At 37.8% G+C, this 21696-nt stretch overlaps 1 protein-coding gene across 13 annotated transcripts in view; it reads left to right on the forward strand.

Moving 5' to 3' along the window:
* The window catches only part of KMT2C (lysine methyltransferase 2C), a 199561-nt gene that overhangs the window by 117489 nt on the left and 60376 nt on the right, over window positions 1-21696 (forward strand). For 12 of the 13 annotated variants that reach the window (XM_049799094.1, XM_049799092.1, XM_049799098.1 and 9 more), the window contains 7 exons: window positions 8458-8577; window positions 11038-11154; window positions 15506-15607; window positions 15787-15891; window positions 17049-17230; window positions 18005-18169; window positions 18774-18883. In XM_049799094.1, coding sequence (XP_049655051.1) covers window positions 8458-8577; window positions 11038-11154; window positions 15506-15607; window positions 15787-15891; window positions 17049-17230; window positions 18005-18169; window positions 18774-18883 — 901 coding nt within the window. The remainder of the gene's footprint in view (window positions 1-8457; window positions 8578-11037; window positions 11155-15505; window positions 15608-15786; window positions 15892-17048; window positions 17231-18004; window positions 18170-18773; window positions 18884-21696) is intronic. The other variant, XM_049799102.1, reaches the window with a different exon arrangement.

A 21696-nucleotide genomic window follows, 5' to 3' on the forward strand; every position in this document is an offset into this window, starting at 1 on the left:
GTCAGTATTTACTTTTGTTCCTCTCATTTTCCATGTTGGACATGAAGATACAAGTCTTGTACCTGTAACTAATGCATCTTTTGAAAAAAGAGAAAAATCTTGTATATAATAGATGTTTACTAAAACCAGCTTTATTATTAAGACCTTACTTATGCTTCCACAGAGTTTAAGAATTCTGTGTTTATTTTGCTTCAGTTAGATTTTCTAGGTCACTGTGCAGTAAGTTACTTATGATAGTTGCAGAAATATGTATATGCTTTCAACAGTGACAAAATTATTTCTGGTGTTGTAAGTTTGCCATGTTAACTCCCTACTTTGGGCCTTTGCTGAGGGACTGAAATGTGGTCTGTAGCATATAAATAAAGAGGTTTAGAAATGTCCAGTTACAGGTAGGTGCTTTCCTTTTAAGCAAGATGTAATTGGACAAATCCATGATGTGTAAGGCATGTGTTTAAATGTTTTAGCCTTTGAATTGCACACAGAAATTGGTTTGGGTTTGGTTTTGTGGGTTTGTTTGTTTTGTTTTGTTTTTTAATTATTATTTTTGTTGTAAATGCTCCGTTATTTTAAAGAATTGTGTACTTTTCCAAATTAAGAGTTGTGGGTAGGAGCAGGAGCCTCTCTATGTATTCGATTGTCAAAGAACACCTTGTGTTTTTGTCAAATTCTGCTCAATTTATGTCATCTTAAAAAGCACACTTTACATACAGTGATTTTTTGTTAATATTTGTTCTAGTTCTCAGGAAAAAAAGTGCTACTTTTTTTTTTTATATTTATGCCAGTAGCCCTATATATGACTGTCTTTATAAGCAACTCATGATGTATGATTTTAGAAACTGAATCACAAATTGGTGAAAGAACGAAGCCTCAGCTGTAACTGTAATCTTCCTTGCAATGCTCTCTCTTGCCTACTTTCAGTGCTCTCCAGGTGCTTACGTGTGCAGGGTCTGGTTTGGTTTCCGGTTACATGACAACTCTTTGGGGCAGGTTTGAAGGCAAGTAAGCAGGTTTTCACCAGGTGTAAGAACAAAGAATTAAGACCTGTTGTTTCATGCCAAGTGTGGCCCCATCGCTGAAGAAGGGACATAAACTTAAAGTATTTTAGCCTAACGCAGTGTTTCAGTGCTTGTCTGTCTGAAGGTGATTACATTGTTCCAAAACAAGTAAAAAGTGGGGAAAACAATTCTGGAGGCAAAAATACTTCTATGAACTTAAAGATATAGCAGTTTGGAATAAACCAGGTCATGTGTGGTTCTTCTCTGGGTGTCACTGAAGAGGAATTTTGCCTTCTCAAAAGCGGATTAATTTTATGGGTTTGAGGTCTGCTTCTTTCTGTTTAAACAATAACACATACTGCTCTTGTGTTGCTTTGTGTCAGGTCCTAGGTTATGTGATACAATTATTACCTTGCAGCTGCATAAGTTCTTAGGAACATGTCTTAGAGGGCAGTGAAATAGGAGAGAAAAGTTACACTATAAGGATTGGGTTATTTTTATTGATTAAAGAGGTTGTGGCTCCTGTACTTGGTGAAGCTAACATTGGCTCTACAGCTGCTTTCTTTTGTTGCATAAAGGAGCTGTCATTGCAGAGCTAGTTGCTTGTCCAAGACAAGGTTTAAAATAGATACCTCATAAAGAGTCTGATTACTCTGTGGACCCTGAAGACAAGCCAACATTAGCCAATTTCCACAGATGGCAATATTCTCCACTTTCTTGTAGAAGATTTAAATCTTTTAATATGTAGTTTACCTTGTTGGAATGTCCTATTCCAGTTTCAAAAAAAAAAAAAAAAAAAAAAAATTGTAATGGATTTATGGAACTTCATAGGAAGAAGAATAGGGGAAAAAAATCTCTGGATCCTGAATATATTGCTCCTCAATTTTATAAGACACATGCTTCACTGGAGTCAGGGGAGTCCATGTGAAGGAATAGTTTCTGATTTGGATTTCTTTTCATTAAATTTAATGTATTGTGCTGGGCAGTAGAATGAATGATTGTCCCTTTCTTCAAAAATCTGTTAATAGAATTGCTAATAAAATATATTTGAATTTGAATAATTAGTCAGTTTTGCTATTAAATACAAAGTTATGTATAATCTGAAGTGATTTCCTGTATAGGATCTTAGTAGTTTGGATTTGTAATAGGCTTTAGTGATGTGTCTGCAAGACCACTATATCACTCCTATTTTGAAAGGACTAAAACCAATCTCACAAACCGTGAAGACAATATTCTGTTTAAAAAGGCTTAGTGAGTTCCTTCCAGGGCTGCACTATCAGTGTTGCTGTCGTCACCAGCCCTCTCCCCCTCTGGTGGGTTGACCCTGGCTGGATGCCATGTATTGGGTTTGCGTGCCAAGGTTTTGGTAGCGGGGGGGTTACAGGGGTGGCTTCTGTGAGAAGCTGCCAGAAGCTTCCCCCATGTCCGATAAAGCCAAGGCCAGCCGGCTCCGAGACGGACCCGCCGCTGGCTAAGGCCGGCCCATCGGCGATAGTGGCAACGCCTCTGGGATAACAGATTTAAGAAGGGAAAAAAGTTGCAGCGGGCACAGAAACTGCAGCTGGGGAGAGGAGTGAGAACATGTGGGTGAACCAGCCCTGCAGACCCCCAGGTCAGTGCAGAAGGAGGGGAGGAGGTGCTCCAGGCGCCGGAGCAGAGATTCCCCTGCAGCCCGTGGGGAAGACCACGGTGAGGCAGGCTGTCCCCCTGCAGCCCACGGAGGTCCACGGGGGAGCAGATCTCCACCTGCAGCCTGTGGAGGACCCCACGCCGGAGCAGGTGGGTGCCTGAAGGAGGCTGTGACACTGTGGGAACCCCCACTGGAGCAGGCTCCTGGCAGGATCTGTGGAGAGAGGAGCCCATGGAGCAGGTTATCTGGCAGGACTTGTGACCCCGTGGGGGACCCACACTGGAGCAGTGTGCTCCTGAAGGACTGCACCCCATGGAAGGGACCCACTCTGGAGCAGTTCGTGAAGAACTGCAGCCCGTGGGAAGGACCCATGTTGGAGAAGTTCATGGAGAACTGTCTCCTGTGGGAGGGACCCCACGCTGGAGCAGGGGAAGAATGTGAGGAGTCCTCCCCTTGAAGAGGAGGGTGAAGCGGCAGAGATGTGTGATGAACTGATCGTAACCCCCATTCCCTGTCCCCCTGCGCCGCTGGAGAGGGTAGGTGGAGGATCCAGGAGTGAAGTTTTGCCCAGGAAGAAGGGAGGGGTGGGGGGAAGGTGTTTCAAGATTTTGTTTTATTTCTCGTTACCCTACTCTGATTGACTGGCAATAAATTAAGTTAATTTCCCCAAGTCAAGTCTGTTTTGCCCATGACGGTAACTGGTTGAGTGATCTCTCCCTGTCCTTATCTCAACCCGCGAGCCTTTCATTATATTTTCTCCCCTGTCCAGCTGAGCAGGAGGGGTGATAGAGTAGCTTTGGTGGGCACCTGGCCTCCAGCCAGCGTCAACCCACCACACCCCCCTAGGACTTTTGCAGGCATCACTACTTTGGTTAGAAGGAACAGGAGAAAATCCATATTCTAAACAAAAGGAGAGCTATGTATAAATCAATATGTAGGCACAGTTATACTGATAAGAATTGCTTTGGCTGGTTCAAGCTTATTCTGCTTTGGAGAATTTTTTTTTTTCTGTGTCAGCATAAGAACTCCTGTCAGTAAGGTACACTTCTACTAACAGTGTTTGTTAGGATAGCATATTATTCATACTTTTAGCTACAGGTAAGCTTCAAATCTGCATCTGGCCCAGGGAGAGGACCCTCTCTCTGCCAGGCTTAGAATCTCACTGACTTCCCATGGGTTTTGGTCCGTGGGCTGTCTCTTCTTTGTTCCTGTTATCCCGCTCCATAGTGGAACCAAATTGGTTTTTACATATATCCATATATTTAGTTGTTTGCAGATCAGAGATACTCACTAGTAAGTGCCAGCGTGGTAAAATTCTTACAGTGTTGTCCGCAGAGTTGTGCCTGTGCAGTGTCTTCTCCACGGAATATGCAGATTCTCTACCCTTGCCTATAAACTGCAAAGTTATGCCAGGGGCAGGGCCTCTCTTTGATCTTTTTCATATTTCTTTTTTCTGAAGTAATAGTCTTAAAAGAAATTATCATGTAAGTTTATTAATGACTAATCTGACATATATCTAGTTTGAAATAAATCTTCGCAAGGAAAATGGGAATTTTTTTTTGTGGAAGTATACTTTAAATGGTATTGTGTATATTCTATGTATCTGAAATAAACAAATTTGATATAGTTATTCTTGCTACAGCACTGTGTACTGGAAAGCATAATATGAAGTCAATAAATGGAGGGCATTACAGCATGTGGCATTGTAAGACTGGTAGACGAAGAGTTGAGAGTGATCTGTAGAATAATATTGAATAGAAAATAATAACCTACTGTTTTTGTTATTCCATAAGTACTATTTTAGAATGCGTTCCATGGAAAATACTATGATTAGAGGTATTTAATTTTCGTCATGAAGATATTGGTGATCACTATTATACAGCTTACTATTTATTTCTAGGTGTTATAAGAGATTTGCTAAAATGACACTGAAAAATGCAGAGCAACATGATGGGTTCAGATGTATGTTCTTTCTTGAGTATTACGGCTTTTTTGTTGTCTTCAGTTACATAGTACCACTAAATATGTTGTTGTAGTGGTAGATGTTGGGAAAGAAGATGAAAAAGAGTCTTTTTCAAGGGTTAGTTTTTGTTACAACTTTTATGGGTTTTGGTTTGTTGGTTTTTTTAATGAGAGGAGCTATATTTTGAACTGATTAAATTTTGTTCACAACCCTAAAATTACATTAAATATTAAATTGCAAATCCAGCTTTGTGCATTTGCGATTGCAGTAGATTTCATAAAGCATTAAGCAGCTAAACACAGTCAGTGGTAATTTAGTGAGATCTCCTGACCCTTGCTGACATTGGGTTTCCTTTTGTTATAATTTACTTGCAGCTGTGTTGCTCAATTTCGAGGACTCAGGAATATGATGGAGAATTAGAACTTCCTGTTTCTGTCACAGTACATAATTATTGCCATGGTTCTGATGTAAATGAACTGAATAGAACTTTCTTTTCAGTATTCTGTGGTAATAGGCATTAATTAAAAGCCAAAATATAATTAATGAATCTCTTGGATGTAATTCATTTGTTCATAGTATTGTGGAAGTGTGTGTATTTAATTAAGTTTATCTGACCAAGAATTTAAATGTTTCTGATCTACAATAAAACTTGGATTAAATTTCCAATTTAATTCTTAACAATACGGTTCGTGAATCATATACAATTCATTTTGTTTTGCAAGACTGAATATTTCATATTCAGATTTAATATTCTATTAGCTTTTTAATCTTTTGAATATACTTAATGACTGGAGAAGTGTATCTTCTTAAAAGGAAAATAATTTTGGATGTCCCAAATAAGAGTAGGTAGTTTCAGTTGTTGATAAGTATTTTCAGCACATTTGAGATCTTGAATTTTGACCCTCAGCTAGCATGTTGCCTCCCTTATAGATTGATGTAAAGATTGTTTCTACAATACACAGATTTTCTTGGTGTTGCTATACAGACTTTCTTTGAGTTCCCATATTACAAGAACAGTTACTTACTCTGCATTATGAATTTTAGAAATATGGGGAAACTGTAACTAAAATTCAATGAAATTTTTAACTTTGTCTTGCAAAAATGGAATGTTCTTTGATACTAAAAGTATGGCTAGCATAGTAAAGGTGAATTTCCTGTTGCCACAGACCTGCCAATGTAGTTGCTAACTAGTGTGACAGTGCTTAGTAAAAACTTGAGATTTTGACGGAGAAGTGATTCATAAACTACAGTGCTCTTGATACAACCAAACCAGACTTCAGTCTTGCCATTTCTGCCTGGTGGAAGTTGCTGCGGGCTCAAGGAGTGGGATTCACCCAGCTGGAGATGTTCAAAGATCTGCTGTAGTCACCTCGAGGTTCCTGTTAGAGTTGCTGGAGAGAGCTAGGAGCATGTAGGGTGAGACTAATCTGACACCTTCCATCCCGTGCGGGGAGTTGCCCGCTCCAGGCACCCGTTTCTCGTTGCTGACCGTGCAGGGAGCCCAGGGTGGTTCAGCACAGGTAGTGACGTGTGTTTCAGCGGAGTCACCCCGGGAATGTGTTTGGGTAGGTGTATCAAACCTCCATTTCTGTGGAAGTTTGCTTGCTCGCTTTCCTCCCGTTTCTGACTTGGCGCACTTGTGCCCCTGTTATGTCCTGAATAGTATGCCTTTAGGTCCTGGATGTGAATGGGGACTCTTGTCCATCTCTAGGTTTACAGGTGCAGGTTTCTGCTTAACACTGTTCCCTTGTTAGAAGTTGTTCATCCTTTTCATCTGCTGAGTCGTCTGCATGATGACCATCTAACTGAAGTCAAGCAAAAAACTGCGATAGCAAAATCTTAGAACTTAAGCTGTTTCATCAAGCATACTCACTTTAACCCAAGTGCAGGTGAGCAGTTGCTGGCACTAGCAGTTCAGCTAGGATATTTTTGGGAAGCACCTTGGCAGAGGGGAGACTGATGGACAGCTGAAAACACACAGGTAGTCTTCTGGGCACTAAGCAGTTTGTAGGTTGTGTACCTAATACCACCTTGTGTGGGCAGAATTGTAAATTTTTTATTTTTTTAAGTGCTTTACTGTCTATGTTCCCTTTCCCATGCAGGCATAACTAAACTCTTAGAAAGCAGATTTATGCTCAACACCACTGTGGCCACACTGTAGGCTGTACTGTTTGGACAATGTTGGCATTTTTAAAAAGCAACTTTTATGCATAATTGGGCTTTTAGGTCACTGCCAAACTTTTTCTTTTGGATCTATTTTGCCAGTTTAAATACTGAGCTATCTGAGCAGCCGTAGGTTACTGCCTACCCAGCTCTGCAAGCAGATGGCGTTACACGAGCTTTTCCTCATCTGCTCGAGGGTAAGCAAGATGTTGGCTCATACTCACCTTCATTGGCAGATTAAGCTAACCTGGCTGTGCTTCACGTGGATTAGGGAGGTCTTGACCACAATGCTTCTGGCCTAAAATCAGTTGAGGGGTAGCCCTATTTTCAGTCAGCGCAGCTGTTAGCAAAATACATATTTACAGTCAGAGATGAATATATGTTTTGATGAGTTGTTAATTCCAAAGAAACTCTTTCCCACACATTCTTCATGAAGAATATTTCATTTCAGAAAAAACCCCACATTTTGCAAAGCTACTTTGTTTTTCTTAATGCTTATTATTGTATAGACCAGTATTCAAAGGCGTAAATGTGTTTGGGCTTGCCCATATGAGCAGTTATGCATGTGTGAATAGTTGGGCCTATTAGTATGCATGAGGTTATTCCATATCATCCATGCAATTCTACTGCTGAGTGTCATTCTTGAGAAGGTAAACCTATACTTTTCATCTATTTTACTTCTCACCTTGGTATTTGTTATTTCTTACTCTCACAAACTTAGAATTAGGAAAACGTATTATCCTTTAACTATTCTAATGTGTAAATTTAGAATGAAGTTATTTGTAATGGCTATCTCCTGCAGCCTTTACTCAGGGTTTGAGAAAGTCTTCCACAGATTTTAATGTGTATGAGCAACTTCAGCGGTTGTTGTTTTGTTTTTTTTAATGTTCATCTTAGTATTTTCTTCTTGTTTTGAGATATTTCTTGTGACAGAGTTATACAGTATCTCACCACAATGGGAACTATATAAATAGGCATAATAATGAATTAGTTAAAAAGAGTTTGTAGGTACACCATGTGGATGTGTATTATTACATGTATATAATAATGTATTAAAATTTGATACCATAGTGTAACATGAAAACACTGGGGTGAAAAAACTTAATAATTGCATTTTATAATGGTTTATTTGTGGCAAACTTAGAGGCAAGATATACTTTGTTAATTACCATGGCTAATTTTCTGGGGTTTTTTTTCCCAATGGTTTATTTATATACCTTTTGTTTCACACACTTCTCAAACTAGTTGTTGCTGTGATTGTCAGTAGTTTAGACTCAGAAGTCAACTAAGGCCATCTGTTCTTTCAAAATCTGATTTGAAGTGTAAAAGGGGATGTTGTCATCTCAAACTACTGTCTTCTTCATTTGATGCAATAAAATTTAGGGATATATTTGTTGCTGTTATGATTGCTTGCTTTCGATTTGTATTATGCTTTGTTTATAAAACTCATTTTGTTGTACTTAACCATCAGTTGGAGGTTAATATTTGTTTTAGTGTATGTTTCAATGAGAACCTAAAAATTTCCCACCTTCTTCTCACTCAGTGAACTAATTGACTACTTAAGTTAACGCAGAAATGCCTATGCCTGCATGTGCTTTGCTTTTCAGATTTTTTTTGTTGCTTGCTTTTTTTCTTTTTTTTTTCTCTTTTTTTTTTTTTATGTTGCGAAGTTTTATACATCTATTTTCTCACCTGCCGTATCCTAGGGGGCTTGGAGTACCAATAATACAGTCAGCCCACCTTCCTGGTCCCCAGACATTTCAGAAGGTCGGGACATTTTTAAATCCAGACAGCTTCCTGGCAGTGCCATTTGGAGCATCAAAGTGGTAAATAATTTGAATTTATTTTCATGTATCCGTTGCTATCTTTCTGCTGTAGAGACTAGTGATGAAATTCTGTAACTCACAACTGAATTAATCTTCCATTCTGTTACTCTTTAAGGCCTTTAAAAATTACTGAAACTCTGGAGCTTTCAGGTTAAAACATGTATGCTTTCCAGAGTGTGCAGTATGATGGCATTGCCCTGATTTTCAATGGCAAATAATAGCTTGTATTACCAATTTTTCGTGTGTGTTGAATACCTCACATTTTGTGGTTGGCTTTACATAGCTGTCAAATTAAATTACCTGAGAAGGAAAATGTCCTTAAGACTGGCAGTAAGGTAAGCCAGGCACAGAAAGGAGCAGAGTTCTGAAGAGTGGCTTGAATTTGTTGCTGTGGAGAAATCTTGCATAGTGGATTCAAAGTGACACCATTTTTAGCTTGTGGGGGAATAAATAACAACTTTCCTATCTGATTAGATGGAGCAAAGCTTGTATTCACAGTGACGTTTACCATTAAAAACACCTGAAGAAACTAAGTGGAATTATGATTTTAAAATAAAGGCAAAAAAGCTAAAAGATGAAATTCTGACAACTAGCTGTAACTTCCCAATGATTTATTTTCATCTCACTTTAACTCTCATGCTAATTTTATTTTAATTTGATATTAGCTTAGCTTTTGCTGCTTCAAGCATTAATTTTCAGCTTAATATTCAGCATTAACATTGATACAAGTATGTGCTTATTCCTGTTACTAGTTGTGTGAAAATAACAATACTGATACCTTGTCTGAAACGGACAAAATAAGAAACATGCCAGAAGAGTTTACATCTTTAAAAATTGATGCTTGTATGTCCTGTGTGCGCATATGTATTAACTCCATATATATGTAAGGACAACATTTTTTGTTTCACCTTAGTACATGTAAATACTTTAGCCATCAATAGCATCCTTCCTTTCACTTCCTAAAATAGCATTGTGTTACATTACCTCTTTGTGTAAGAGTAAGTAATTTGATTTTTCTTTCCATTAATAGATGGATGTTAATCAAATTTTAACATTGGGGTGGTTGGATTCTCCCTTTAATTATGACCAAAAACTTCTATATCTTCTTTAAAACAGCAGTTGGCATATTTGAAAAAATAGTGTTGCTATTATTGAGCCCGTAGTGCTGCTTTCCATCCAGGGAACTCCTGTCTCTGTCAGTAGAGACTGTTCATGTCTGTTGGCAACACCATCCCCAAGGAGCTTTGTGTTTCCATCAACATTGTTTTATTGAGTAAATGTTTTGTCTTGGTATTAAAAATAGTTTCCAGCAAACGTTTGGATACAGACACCGTATCTAGATACTTTGTGGATGGAGTTAGCTGTATTAGGAGCTGAGATTATTCACAAATTTGAAATGCAATAAATAATCTCAGTGCTTATTTCATAGTAGAAAAGGTGCTTATTTGAGTGTATACCGTAATTATTGTCATTTTTACAGACTATAGGCTCTGAAACATGTTGTAAAGGTGTCTGACGTACCATCCAGAACTCATGGACATTGTCAATACGTTCTTTTTCTCTCTGAAAAATATTAAGGAGGATTAAGGATCCTCTTTGTGTTTAGTTCATTTTGAAATTTAAAAAAAAAAAAAAAAAAAAGAAAGGAAATTCAAACTAAATCACATATTAATATCAGGTAATTATTGTTAAAAACATACTTGCATTTCCACAGTTAATTGTAGTTGAACTTACTGTAAATACTGCAGAGCACACAAGACTGCAATTGTTGTATGTCTGCATCTAAAATAAGGAAGGGGGGAAAAGCAGCTGTCTAAAAATAAGTCGTTATTTTGTAAGAAAAACATTGTATTATGGGAAGTGTTGATCTGAGTGTAACTGATAGAATTAATATAAAAAGCTCTCTCTGTATCTGCTGAATTAAGAGAGTTTGGTGGAGCTAGCTCCTGCTTCTCTTTGGGAGCAGGATTGAGTCCTAATATATTCCAATGTTTGCTTGATTATTGATAGTGTAACGAAAACATCTATGATTGCAAGTAATCAAGTGTCCAGACCCTATTCAGAAGTCCCATGACTGTCTGAGCTGACTGTTTAAAAAGAAAACATTCCTTCTGGCCTAAAATGAATCATAGAATAGAGGATATTTATTTTGCATACTTTGTGGGGAAAAAAAAATACGTTTCCATATTTGCAGTTACTTCTGAGCAGAATATAAACATTTCTGGTTTTGGCTGCTTTCTCACTGGTGATAAAGGTGATCATGATATGTCATGTAAGTAGTTAAATGTATTTCACGATTTATGCGGTGACTTAATGACTATGGCCTAGTGTGTTCATATTCACTTGAAATCATAGGGGTTTTTTTACTTATGTTTTTCCCTTGAAGCATTGAAGAAGTTTGAATCCCATATAACAAAAGAACTTCAGGTTGCATTTAAATTGTTATCTTATATTGAATAGGGCCGTGGATCAGGATTCCCAGGGAAGCGGAGGCCACGTGGCGCAGGTCTTTCAGGAAGAGGTGGCAGAGGTAGATCAAAACTGAAAAATGGAGTTGGGACTGTAGTCATTCCAGGGGTAAGAACATTTATTTTTGAGTTGTGTTGCAGTCTGTTAATGTAACATAATTTTATTCAGCTATCATTCTTGTATTAAAATACTGTATAAAACCAAGGAGCACTAAAAAGCAGAGGCATTTGATAAAGCCTGGCTATTACTAAGTGTTTGTGATGAAGAACTACAACACTGTGGCTTAATGGACCTGAAGCAATTTTATGCTGCTTTTTCCACTTAAAGGGACAACTGTTGGGAGTCTTAGAGTACTCCTTCCGTTTCCTCTGGTGGAAAACACACTGGGTAAAGGCAGCACTCACTGAAACAACACAAAGGAGGAGAGCGAGGCTTGCGCAGAAGAATGTAACAGCAGCCATAGCAGATCAGACAAGAGGTTCTTCTACCCAGGGGACCAAAACTGAGTGCTGGGGGAGGAGTGCAGAAACAGAAGAGGTGTAGAGAAGGAGACACTTCAGAAGTCTGTGGCTTGGGGACTTGCTGAACAGGAGGTGGTATCTTGTCTTGGGCAGCCTGTGTTGGAGAATTCTTTCATGAATTTGTCTATTCACTTCTAAAACTTTAGGAAAACATGTTAACCTTTTTTAGTTCTACAGCTCATCAGCCTGTTGTTTTAAATTACTTTCTGGTTTCATTGCCTGCTCCTTAGTGCTCTTACATAAGAGGCAGTGGAGAGTTGTTTTCTATTCACTTTCTCCATCCATGCCACTCAGTTTCTATAGATCGCCATCTTTTCTCCTTCTTTTCCACTGTTCCCTTGCTAGTCTGGAGAATCCCAGTATCTTGAGTTGTTCCTTGTATGGAAGCTATTCCATATTTTATTATCCCTGTCAGTTGTTTTGTCATGTTCAATTTTTAATATTTGGACTTTCATCTGCCTTTTTATAGCCCAGTACTCAGCTTTATGAAGTTCTTGTTCAGCTCTCCATAGTTGCCTTTTGGCTTTTATTACTTTGAATATCTTAATACTGTTGGCAAGCTTTGTCACCTTGCTCCTCGCTTGATTTTTCAGATTGCACACAAGTGTGTTGGAACACCATGGCCTGTTAGCAGACATCCCTATCAGATTTCCACTACTGCTATTCTCCGACATAGAAAACTGATAATTTATTCTACTCTTTATTTTGCGTCATGTCAATATAGGGACCTTTCCTCTAATTCTATGTCAGTTTACCTTTTTTTAAGGAGCATAGGTGAAGGACTTTGCCAAAAGAATTTGGTAACAAAGTTATGTCAGTCAGATTTCCCTGTCCCCAGGCTTGCTCGCTCCTTCAGAGAGCTCTGATAGATCCTCATTTACCATAATTAAAGCTTCCTTGACTCTTTAACAAAATATAATGTATATCAATGTGGCTGCAAGTTCTCCGTTATGATCAAATGCCTGATATTCTGTAGGATGGTACATGGCTTCCTCCCAGAAACCTTTGAGAAAATCAGTTACATTTGCTGTCTCCCATTCCTACAGCACTGAAGTGATTCTAATCTCACTGTTGCTCACTGTAATTGATAGTTAAGCTATATCATACTTGAAGTCCTTTTAAAACTCTTAAATCTTTCATAGTCTTGTCTCCTCCTCATAAGAAGAGGGATTTTGGTATGAAAAACTGTTGGAAATGTGGACTGCAAAAAATCCGTAGTTTTTTTCCTGCTATGGACTTGGCTTCTTTGAACGTTTCTTTTAAAGTTTGATTATCAATCAGCCCTGCAGATTTTGAGAGGCATCCTGTTCCTCATGTTCAGAGAAGGACTTACTCATTTTTATGTCTTTATGAAGTAGTTCCTCAAACTCTTCTGTAGACCTGCTTTTTTTGTGTTCTTACATACAATCTGTTTGAGTTTATACAGCATTGTGCCACTTTTTGCTCCCTGTGTAATCATTTCTTGGAATACTGTGACTGTGATCTGGTAAAGGAAAAAACGTCTCTATCATTGCTCCCTTTTAAAGCTTTGGATTGTTAAGATTCATAAGCAAATACATAATTTTAAACATACAGGTTGAGTTCCACTCAAACTAGTCATAGGTGCCTTAATGAATTGGAGGCTTTCCATAATTATTTAGTCCTCAGTACAGGAAAGACATGGACCTATTGGTGTGAGTCCAGAGGAGGGCCACAAAAATGATCAGAGGGATGGAACATCTCTCCTATGAGGAAAGACTGAGTTGGAGTTGTTTAGCCTGGAGAAGAGAAGGATCTGGGGAGACCTTACTGCAGCCTTCCAGTACTTGAGGGGGGCTTGTAAGAAAGATTGGGACAGACTTTTTAGCAGGGCCTGTAGCAATAGCACAAGGTGCAATGGTTTTAAACTGGAAGAGGGGAGATTCAGACTAGATATAAGGAGGAATTTTTTTATGACGAGGGTGGTGAAACACTGGAACAGGTTGCCCACAGAGGTGATAGATGCCCCATCCCTCGAAACTTTCAAGGGCAGGTTGGACAGGGCTCTGAACAACATGATCTAGTGGAAGATGCCCCTGCTTATTGCAGAGGGCTTGGATTAGATGATCTTTAAAGGTCCCTTCCAACCCAGATCGTTCTATGATTCTATGTTAAAAAGCACAAAATTGTTCCTCAAGGGAAGCTGGGTTTTACAGAACAAACTCAAAAATTTTTGTAACTGAACAGAGGTTACTGAGTTTGGTAAATTGCTATAAATACAAAATGGACATCACTCTCTACCATTTCCTGTAGAAATTTGATCCTGTGACTCATCAAGTAAATGGCAGCTTCAGAGTTCTATAGCAGAGATGTGTCTGTCTTATGGTAGAGTAGGTAAAGGTAGCAATACCAAGAGACCAGCCTTTTGCCAGATAAATGTTTGAAATGGGAGTATTTTTAGCCCCTTTTGCACAAACTGATTCTTACTCAGTGTGGGATCGTAACTAGTGGACAACTAGACAAATTTGGAAATATCTTGGTATATCTTGGGAATGGGGAAGAAGGTGGCTACAGGTTAACCCAAGCTGGGTCATGGCTGGCATTAAGCAATCATCAAAACTGCAGTGATTCAGTCCTTCAAATTCTGCTCTTGTGTATATGCAAGCAATTCCAAGAAATTTGTGGAACCTGTGGAGATAGATGCGAGGGAAAAGCTCTCCCTGAACGTATTAAGAGGTGTTTTGGGTGTTTTTTGGTTAATTAGTTAGTTACAGCTGCAGTGCTCTCAACCATACAGTAATTAAAACACGTTAACAATATACTCCTGTTTAAGCTGTTTCTCAGTAAACACTGATTTTCAGCAACAGTATATCAGAAGGATTCCTGTAGCTGTTCTAACAGTATTTACATTTGTCTCTAGACTGATGTTTGGATTTGTAAAATATTTAAATTATTATTTGAACAAAACTATTTGTGTAAGACTTAAACTGTATTTAAAATCATACACATTTATAAGATAAAAACAGCTGGTAAAACAAAGTTACATTTCTCTATCATGCATTTGTTCTTTTATATAGAACTGTGTGCTCTTATCTTCCAAACATCCATGGCTGCTACTGGTTTAGAGGGTAAATAGTTAGGCCTGTTAATTTAAATTCATGGATAGGAAATTCTGCATAGCAAAACTTGCATGAAAGTCAGAACACAGTTGAAGTCTTTTTTCCTTCCTTTTCTTTCTGAGAAGCTATATGTACATGTATACACTGAATTAATAAAGAGCAGGGTAGAGTAACATTCTCTTAATCAAAAGGAGAACGACTCTCTGCAGTAAGAGCTTATGGATTGAGATCAAACCAGCCATTTCAAGTTCAATGCAAGTTTTTAAGGGCAAGATAGGTAAGCCTCATAAAGAAACTGCTTACAGAGAGTACATTAACTATCGAAACTTTAGAACTCTTGCTTATTCCTCTAACACACTTGGAACATTAGCTAAACCACATTTTAGGCAATATGGGACAAATTACATTTCTGCGATTGCTCTTCGAATTAACACTCAAAAGTGTGTCGCTGCAATTAACTTTTTGAAAAGAACTTCAGTGTTTATATGCAGGCAACAGAGCAGACTGGTCACAGTATGACAATTTCTGCTTAGTGAATTTATTTATTTTTTTTAGATTACCTCTTTCCTTCCATTTTAAAGTGCAATGGGGTAATGTGTAAAGAGCAAATGAGAGGAAGAGAATGTAAAGTCTAAAACTGAAATAGTGATGATGCTTGCACTGACGTGAAAATGTGAATTAATATAGTAATTTCTGATGAAGGTAGCTTTTTATGAAAGTTTGTATGGTATGAATAAGTACTTGCAAAGCTCGTATTCTCTGGTACTACTTAAAATTAACATTTAGAAAATAAATTTCATCTTGTCTCATGTCTTAAATAGTAAGCATCACATTTTCTATGTGGTGTATTTTTTTTAATAGGTCACAACTATGGATATTTCATCTAACAAAGATGAGGAAGAAAACTCGATGCATAATACAGTTGTCCTCTTCTCTAACAGCGACAAGTTCACTCTCCATCAGGTTAGGATAATAGTTACTGTGTTTTCGTTCTGTTTCTCTGCTTTTAATTAGAAAAAAGTAAATGAATGTCCTTGTTAGGAGTTAAGTTATACAGCAAGCTAGTTGGATTTTACAGTTACATGTTTTCAGAATTTGGTGTCTGGCATGTGTTGAAAATCTGCTGTTTTCTATCATTTCAGGATATGTGCGTAGTATGTGGGAGTTTTGGCCAAGGTGCTGAGGGCAGGTTGCTTGCCTGTTCTCAATGTGGTCAGTGTTACCATCCATACTGTGTCAGTATTAAGGTGAGTGCTTTTGTTACACTAAAAAATCACTTGATTACACTTTTTTCATATAGTATTTTAATAGCACTATGCTGCCTTTGGTTTTGTGGTAATTAGGGGAGTCATTAACTTGTTAGATATTCATCAGCTAATGTGACTATTATTTGTATGCGACTTGTGAAAGACTTTAATTAAATGTCATTTTATAGTATGCATTGCCTCAAGAGAAATTAACCTTTTTCTAATTTTACAACCATAAATAGCACTGATTATCCAGCAGTTGGTTAAAATAACAGTTTGAGATATAGGCTTAAAACCTAAATACAAGCGGAATTAAAAGCAAAGAAAAAAAATTGTACTGCATCTTCATTTACTAGGGGCATAAGGTTTAGTTGATTCAATTTGTCTGTTGGCTGTCAGAATTGACAGCAGTTGGAGTGGTTAATTAATACATTTTACATTCATTAGTCTAGGAGAGAATGTGTGAAAATTAAATTTGAGTGGTATGAGATGACTTAGCAAGCATATAATAAGCTATTTACTGCAATATACACACCATATACTCTTTATTATATAAGTACATCTATGTAAAAGTGGGATTTTTTTAAACATGTCACAAAACTTTATTTTAAATGTACTTTATGAAGCACCATATGCATATTTCATGCAACTGTAATTTGACTGTGTTTATATACTACTCTTACATTATATATTAATTACAGTAAATTAGTTGTTTGCTTCAGATGACTAAAACCCCAGTACTGGTTATCACAGATAATTTAGAAAAGATACAGGATTTGTAGTGACCTGCATCCTAGCTTTACTACACAGCTGGAAAAAAAAGCAGCCATGTCTTCTCCTTCATCCCTACAGGACCAGCTACTCCTACAAGGAGTAAACTGTCCTACATGTAGATCCACTGCAGTGTATATTCCTTGGTATGCTAGTTTGTCCAAAAAATTATATTCTGGAAAAGTATCAGATGTCAGTAATGACAGCTTCTTTTTGTTTAATCCATTCCCATTTATTGAAGCTTCAGAAAGTCTAATGGTTAAACAGCTAATTGTAATGTGGGTAGTGTGCACAAAAGAGCATCCTGTGCTCCACTAGCCAGACCTTAATTTGTACAACGATCGTACAGAACAGTTTTCAAATAATTTTCACCTTGCCATTTGCAGATTACTAAAGTGGTGCTCAGCAAAGGTTGGAGGTGCCTGGAGTGCACAGTGTGTGAAGCCTGTGGGAAAGCCACAGATCCAGGAAGACTGCTTCTCTGTGATGACTGCGATATCAGCTACCACACATACTGCTTAGATCCACCCCTGCAGACAGTTCCAAAGGGAGGCTGGAAGTGCAAATGGTGTGTTTGGTTCTCGGGTCAGGAATATTGACTGCTGGCCTCCTTTGCTTATTTTTGTGACTTCGTATTTGCAATGTCAATTGAACTGTAATAATGTTTTAATTGCATTTAAGTCAGGTGTATTAAACAAAGCAAGCAAAATACTTTTGATTTTTGTTTCATTCAATTATCAATTTAATAGGGAAACTGTTACCTCCTCGTAATATTGTTTCTTCATGCCAAAAGCCAAGTAAGTAGAGGTGGACAGAATTTTTCTTTTGAAACTCTTAGCCAACAAAAAATCCAATTTACGTTCACTGGAACGTTCATTCTAGTGTTTAGCTGGAAAAATGAATGGGTGCTTCATCAAACTGTTCTCAGAATAAAACTCTCTGAAAACCATTTGTTTTATTTGGGTGAAACACAAACAGACTAGACCTCTCTCATGGTTAAGTCTCCATATCTCCAAGTGTAAGGCAACTGGAAGCAGGAACTCCTTTGACCTGTTGAGCTGTTACAATCACCCATCTGCCTGTTTTTGCAGATTGAAGGGAATTCTTACTTAGGAGCTTTCTTTAAAAAGTTTAAAAACTGTTGTCAATGTTCAAAATCTAAATAATACCATTTTCATTCAATTAAAATATTGTTTGACCTGAAATGAATTCTACCCCCGCCCCACCATGGTTAGTGATCTAAAACTTAGTTACTCACCCAGTTCTAAGTAGGAGGGTTTTAAAGCCACAAAATAATCTTCCTGTGAACTGAAAGTAATAGATCATTTTGTCTGTTCTGCAGGTGTGTTTGGTGCAGACACTGTGGAGCAACTTCTCCAGGTTTAAGATGTGAATGGCAAAATAATTACACGCAGTGTGCTCCCTGCGCAAGTTTGTCTACCTGCCCAATCTGCTATCGCACTTACAGGGATGAAGAGCTTATAATTCAGTGTAGACAATGTGATCGGTAAGGATTTCTAGTATTTTACAGTTTTTTCATGTTTAAGGCTTATTTTATTTTTTTTCCCCTAATGTAAAAGCGTAAAGATGAAGGGAATGGTCTTGTGGTAAAGAGCACTGGATTGAGTCTCAGAAGTCTCTTATTAGTTCATTCCTAGTTGTACCACAGACTTAACTATACTTCTCTGGACAAATTAATTAATCACTCTGTGCCTCATTTTCCCCCTCTGTAAAAATAAAACTAATTTACCTTGCAAGACTTTTCTTGTGAGGTTAAATCTAGATTACGTTGTATCAAGTAAGTAGTTAAAATGATTGCAATATAGGAAGAAAATTATAATACTAAGACATATTTGCTTACGGGACATTGTTTTATAGAGAGTTCCTTCCTGTGAAGGGAAATAGGTAATCTGATACTGTATATACAGTATTTAACGCACAGCACCATAGGGGAATGCTATATATAGAGAACCTGATTCATCGTTTCTCCCGGAAAGAATTTAAACTAAACAAGTATTTCACATTTACTTGGACCATATACTGATATTTGGGTCTCCTAAAACACCACATATTTCCTTTAAATTGTATTTTTTCCCCCACTTAATTTCTAGATGGATGCATGCAATCTGTCAGAACTTAAACACAGAGGAGGAAGTGGAAAACATAGCTGATATGGGTTTTGACTGTACCATTTGTAGGCCATACATACCACCAACAAACGGTAAGAAGACAATTGAAACCAATGGCAGGATTGCACACTGCAATAAATAGGTTTGGGAATGTGTTACGGTTCTTTTCTCTGGTGGAGATTTGGCTCGTGGTAGAAGTAAGATTTTTCATGTTTATTTTAAGGGCCCTTCTGGAAGTGTCCTCATCTCTTTCGCATCCTCTGGTGATTGGCTGCCAGGCCAAAGAAAACCTAGCAGGGGGAATTCTGGGTAGATTTATTGAAGATAATTTGGGTAAACGACTAAAAGCATTTGGTATTGAAAAGGTAAAAGGCATCTCACTTTGTCAAGTGGAAGGAGGAAAGCCCAGTTCTCCACAGTTATTAACTACAGAAGAATCTGAAAATCAATTTTAAGCAGGAAAACTTCCTATATTTTGATACTTCGAGGCTGTCTGAAGCAGCAGTAGCTGTAACAACAGTCCATATAAGCATTTTTCCCCTCCTCCCTCATGTTTTATTAATGATACTCCCTCAGCTCTCCCAGTATTTAAGACCAGTGCTTCCCTCCCTTGCTGCAGTCTTTAAAAGAATTCGCCATACTTTCCTGCTCAGAAATCGTCACTTTCTTGTTAGTTGAAATGTATAGTTCTTCCTGATGAACTTTGCTCTTCTGCATACATGTTATTAGTGAATATAAATAAATAAACAAACAAACAAACAATCCAATTTCCTTGTTAGTTTGTATTACAGTTCTATAGCAGTGGTACTTCAGGAGCTGAGTTTACTGCAGTTTTCCTCTTTAAACGCAGCTACAGCATCTGTTTCTGTGTGATGGTACTGGTTAATGTTATTGTGAGTGGCCTGTCAGCAATTAGATTGGTCTGTTACATGATTTATGGTCTTGCTACAAGGGTGGTATCCCAGGTCTGTTTTCTCTGCATGTCAGCTCATGGGAGTTTCTGCTTCAGTCTGCTACTTTAACAGAGCATTGACACCTATACCCATTTTCAGTGTAATAGCACATTAAAGTGTTTGTGTTAACCCTTTATTGGGGGTATCATGAGAGTATGGTAGGACAAAGGTACAAGAACTACGTGGATGTTTCAAGAAATACCCATATTCACCAAGATGTCAGTAAGATTTGTTTTCCTGATCAAGATTGGAGATATGAGGCATGTGTTCAAGAAGTCTCCAAGAAAAGTTCAGTAGAGCATCTGATGTCCCTTTACACTGGCATGTCCTCATAACAACGTGGCAGTAGTTTTAACTTATTGACATGACCTTGGAGGTTTATGTAGTCCCTTGTCAACTACGCGTGGTTGTGGAATACTTCCAAGTATTCCACTTTTATAGTTATTAGAAGAATGACTTATGCTTATGTATTTCTACAAGTCACTTCATTTTTGAGATCTGATTTCACAAATTCAGAAAGAGGATTTTTAAGTGGGATAAACAAGAAACTTGCAGATATAATACAGATTTTTGTTTATTTTGATAATAAGCTTTGTGCACTTAAAACAAAAAGGTCCAAGTAAGAAATACAACTTTTCTCTTTTGAGCTGGCAGAGCAACCTTTTAGAGATAATTAAAGCCCATAATATGTGAGATGGAACAACTTCACAAGATGGTATCAGATGTTTTACTTCCAGGCACAAGCTGGTCACTGAGTTAGTCTTTCCCGCACACCTTCATGAAGTTGCGTTGCTTAGGTTAGTCTTTGGAAGAATAGGAACCTGTCCTGCAAGACCTGTTAGGGAGTTCGCAAGCTTTCTTTGCAGATTTTTTTCACCTTTTTTTCATAAAACAAGTTTCCCTGCTTATGCTTTCATGTTTTGACTCAGTATATGTAATACCTCTTTAACATGTGTACATTTGCACAGTTGCATGTCTGAATATGTCATTTGATGCATGTTCGTAGAAATACTTGCATGTACTTTTATATGAAATGTTTCAGTCTTTCATTAATTCTTCTACAACGTGTTTGAAATTTCTATAATTTTTTGTTCAAGGTGAGAACACTTGGCATTTGATAAACTTAGAGAAGCAACTTCTGAGTAGAAGGCTTCTTAAAATGTGTACCATACTGTGTGTTTCTTAGTGCAATGGTTCTTGCTCTTTCCGCTTGACACAGGGTGTTAATGTGTTGCAAGTATTACTACAAGCTTTTTAACTGCTTTGTAGAAGAAGCAAGAGCCCCTCAACCTAGTAAGTTACCAATATATTGCAGGTTTACTGTTGGTAAAGAGTAAATATTTCTAGCATGTAGGTATTGAGAAAGAGTTTCCATTTTTCTCACTTCAGAAAAGGGAAGCTTTTACATTTGTAAGAGCTCTTCCCTGTCTCATCTTAAGAACGTCAGATGCATATCTGATAATCTTACAAAGTCATCTTCTTCAGGAAACAGAAATAAAAGATAAATAGTATTTTTCTTCTTGAACATACATAAATATCAAAAGCCAGAGTGTGTTAAGATTTGCTCCAAAGTAGTATGCCATAAACTTTCATTACTAGATTCTTCTGAAATAATCATCTCTGATCAGTGTTTCATCAGATTCCTTTTAGTATGGTCTCAAGTTATAACATGTCCTCCAGTGTATTGCTGTGCCTTGTGAAAATTTTTTTCTAATTTAGATTGCTTGAATACTATTACCAGGACACTGGGTAGTAGCAGCTGCTCTAGGCAGCAGCAGCTTTTCCTCTGTGGTGTAATTCCTGCACATTCTGGAGAGGTGTGTGCATTTCATCTGCATTCACTCCTAGACAAGCAATTCTTTACCATCTACCCATCACTTCTGCCTTTCTGTTGTTTGCCCTTGTAAGTCATATGCCCCATCTGCAAATTTGTTCCATTCCTCACTTACTCC

Source organism: Accipiter gentilis, chromosome 4 (assembly GCF_929443795.1).
Source record: "Accipiter gentilis chromosome 4, bAccGen1.1, whole genome shotgun sequence".
In the NCBI taxonomy this organism is placed as follows: domain Eukaryota; kingdom Metazoa; phylum Chordata; class Aves; order Accipitriformes; family Accipitridae; genus Astur; species Astur gentilis.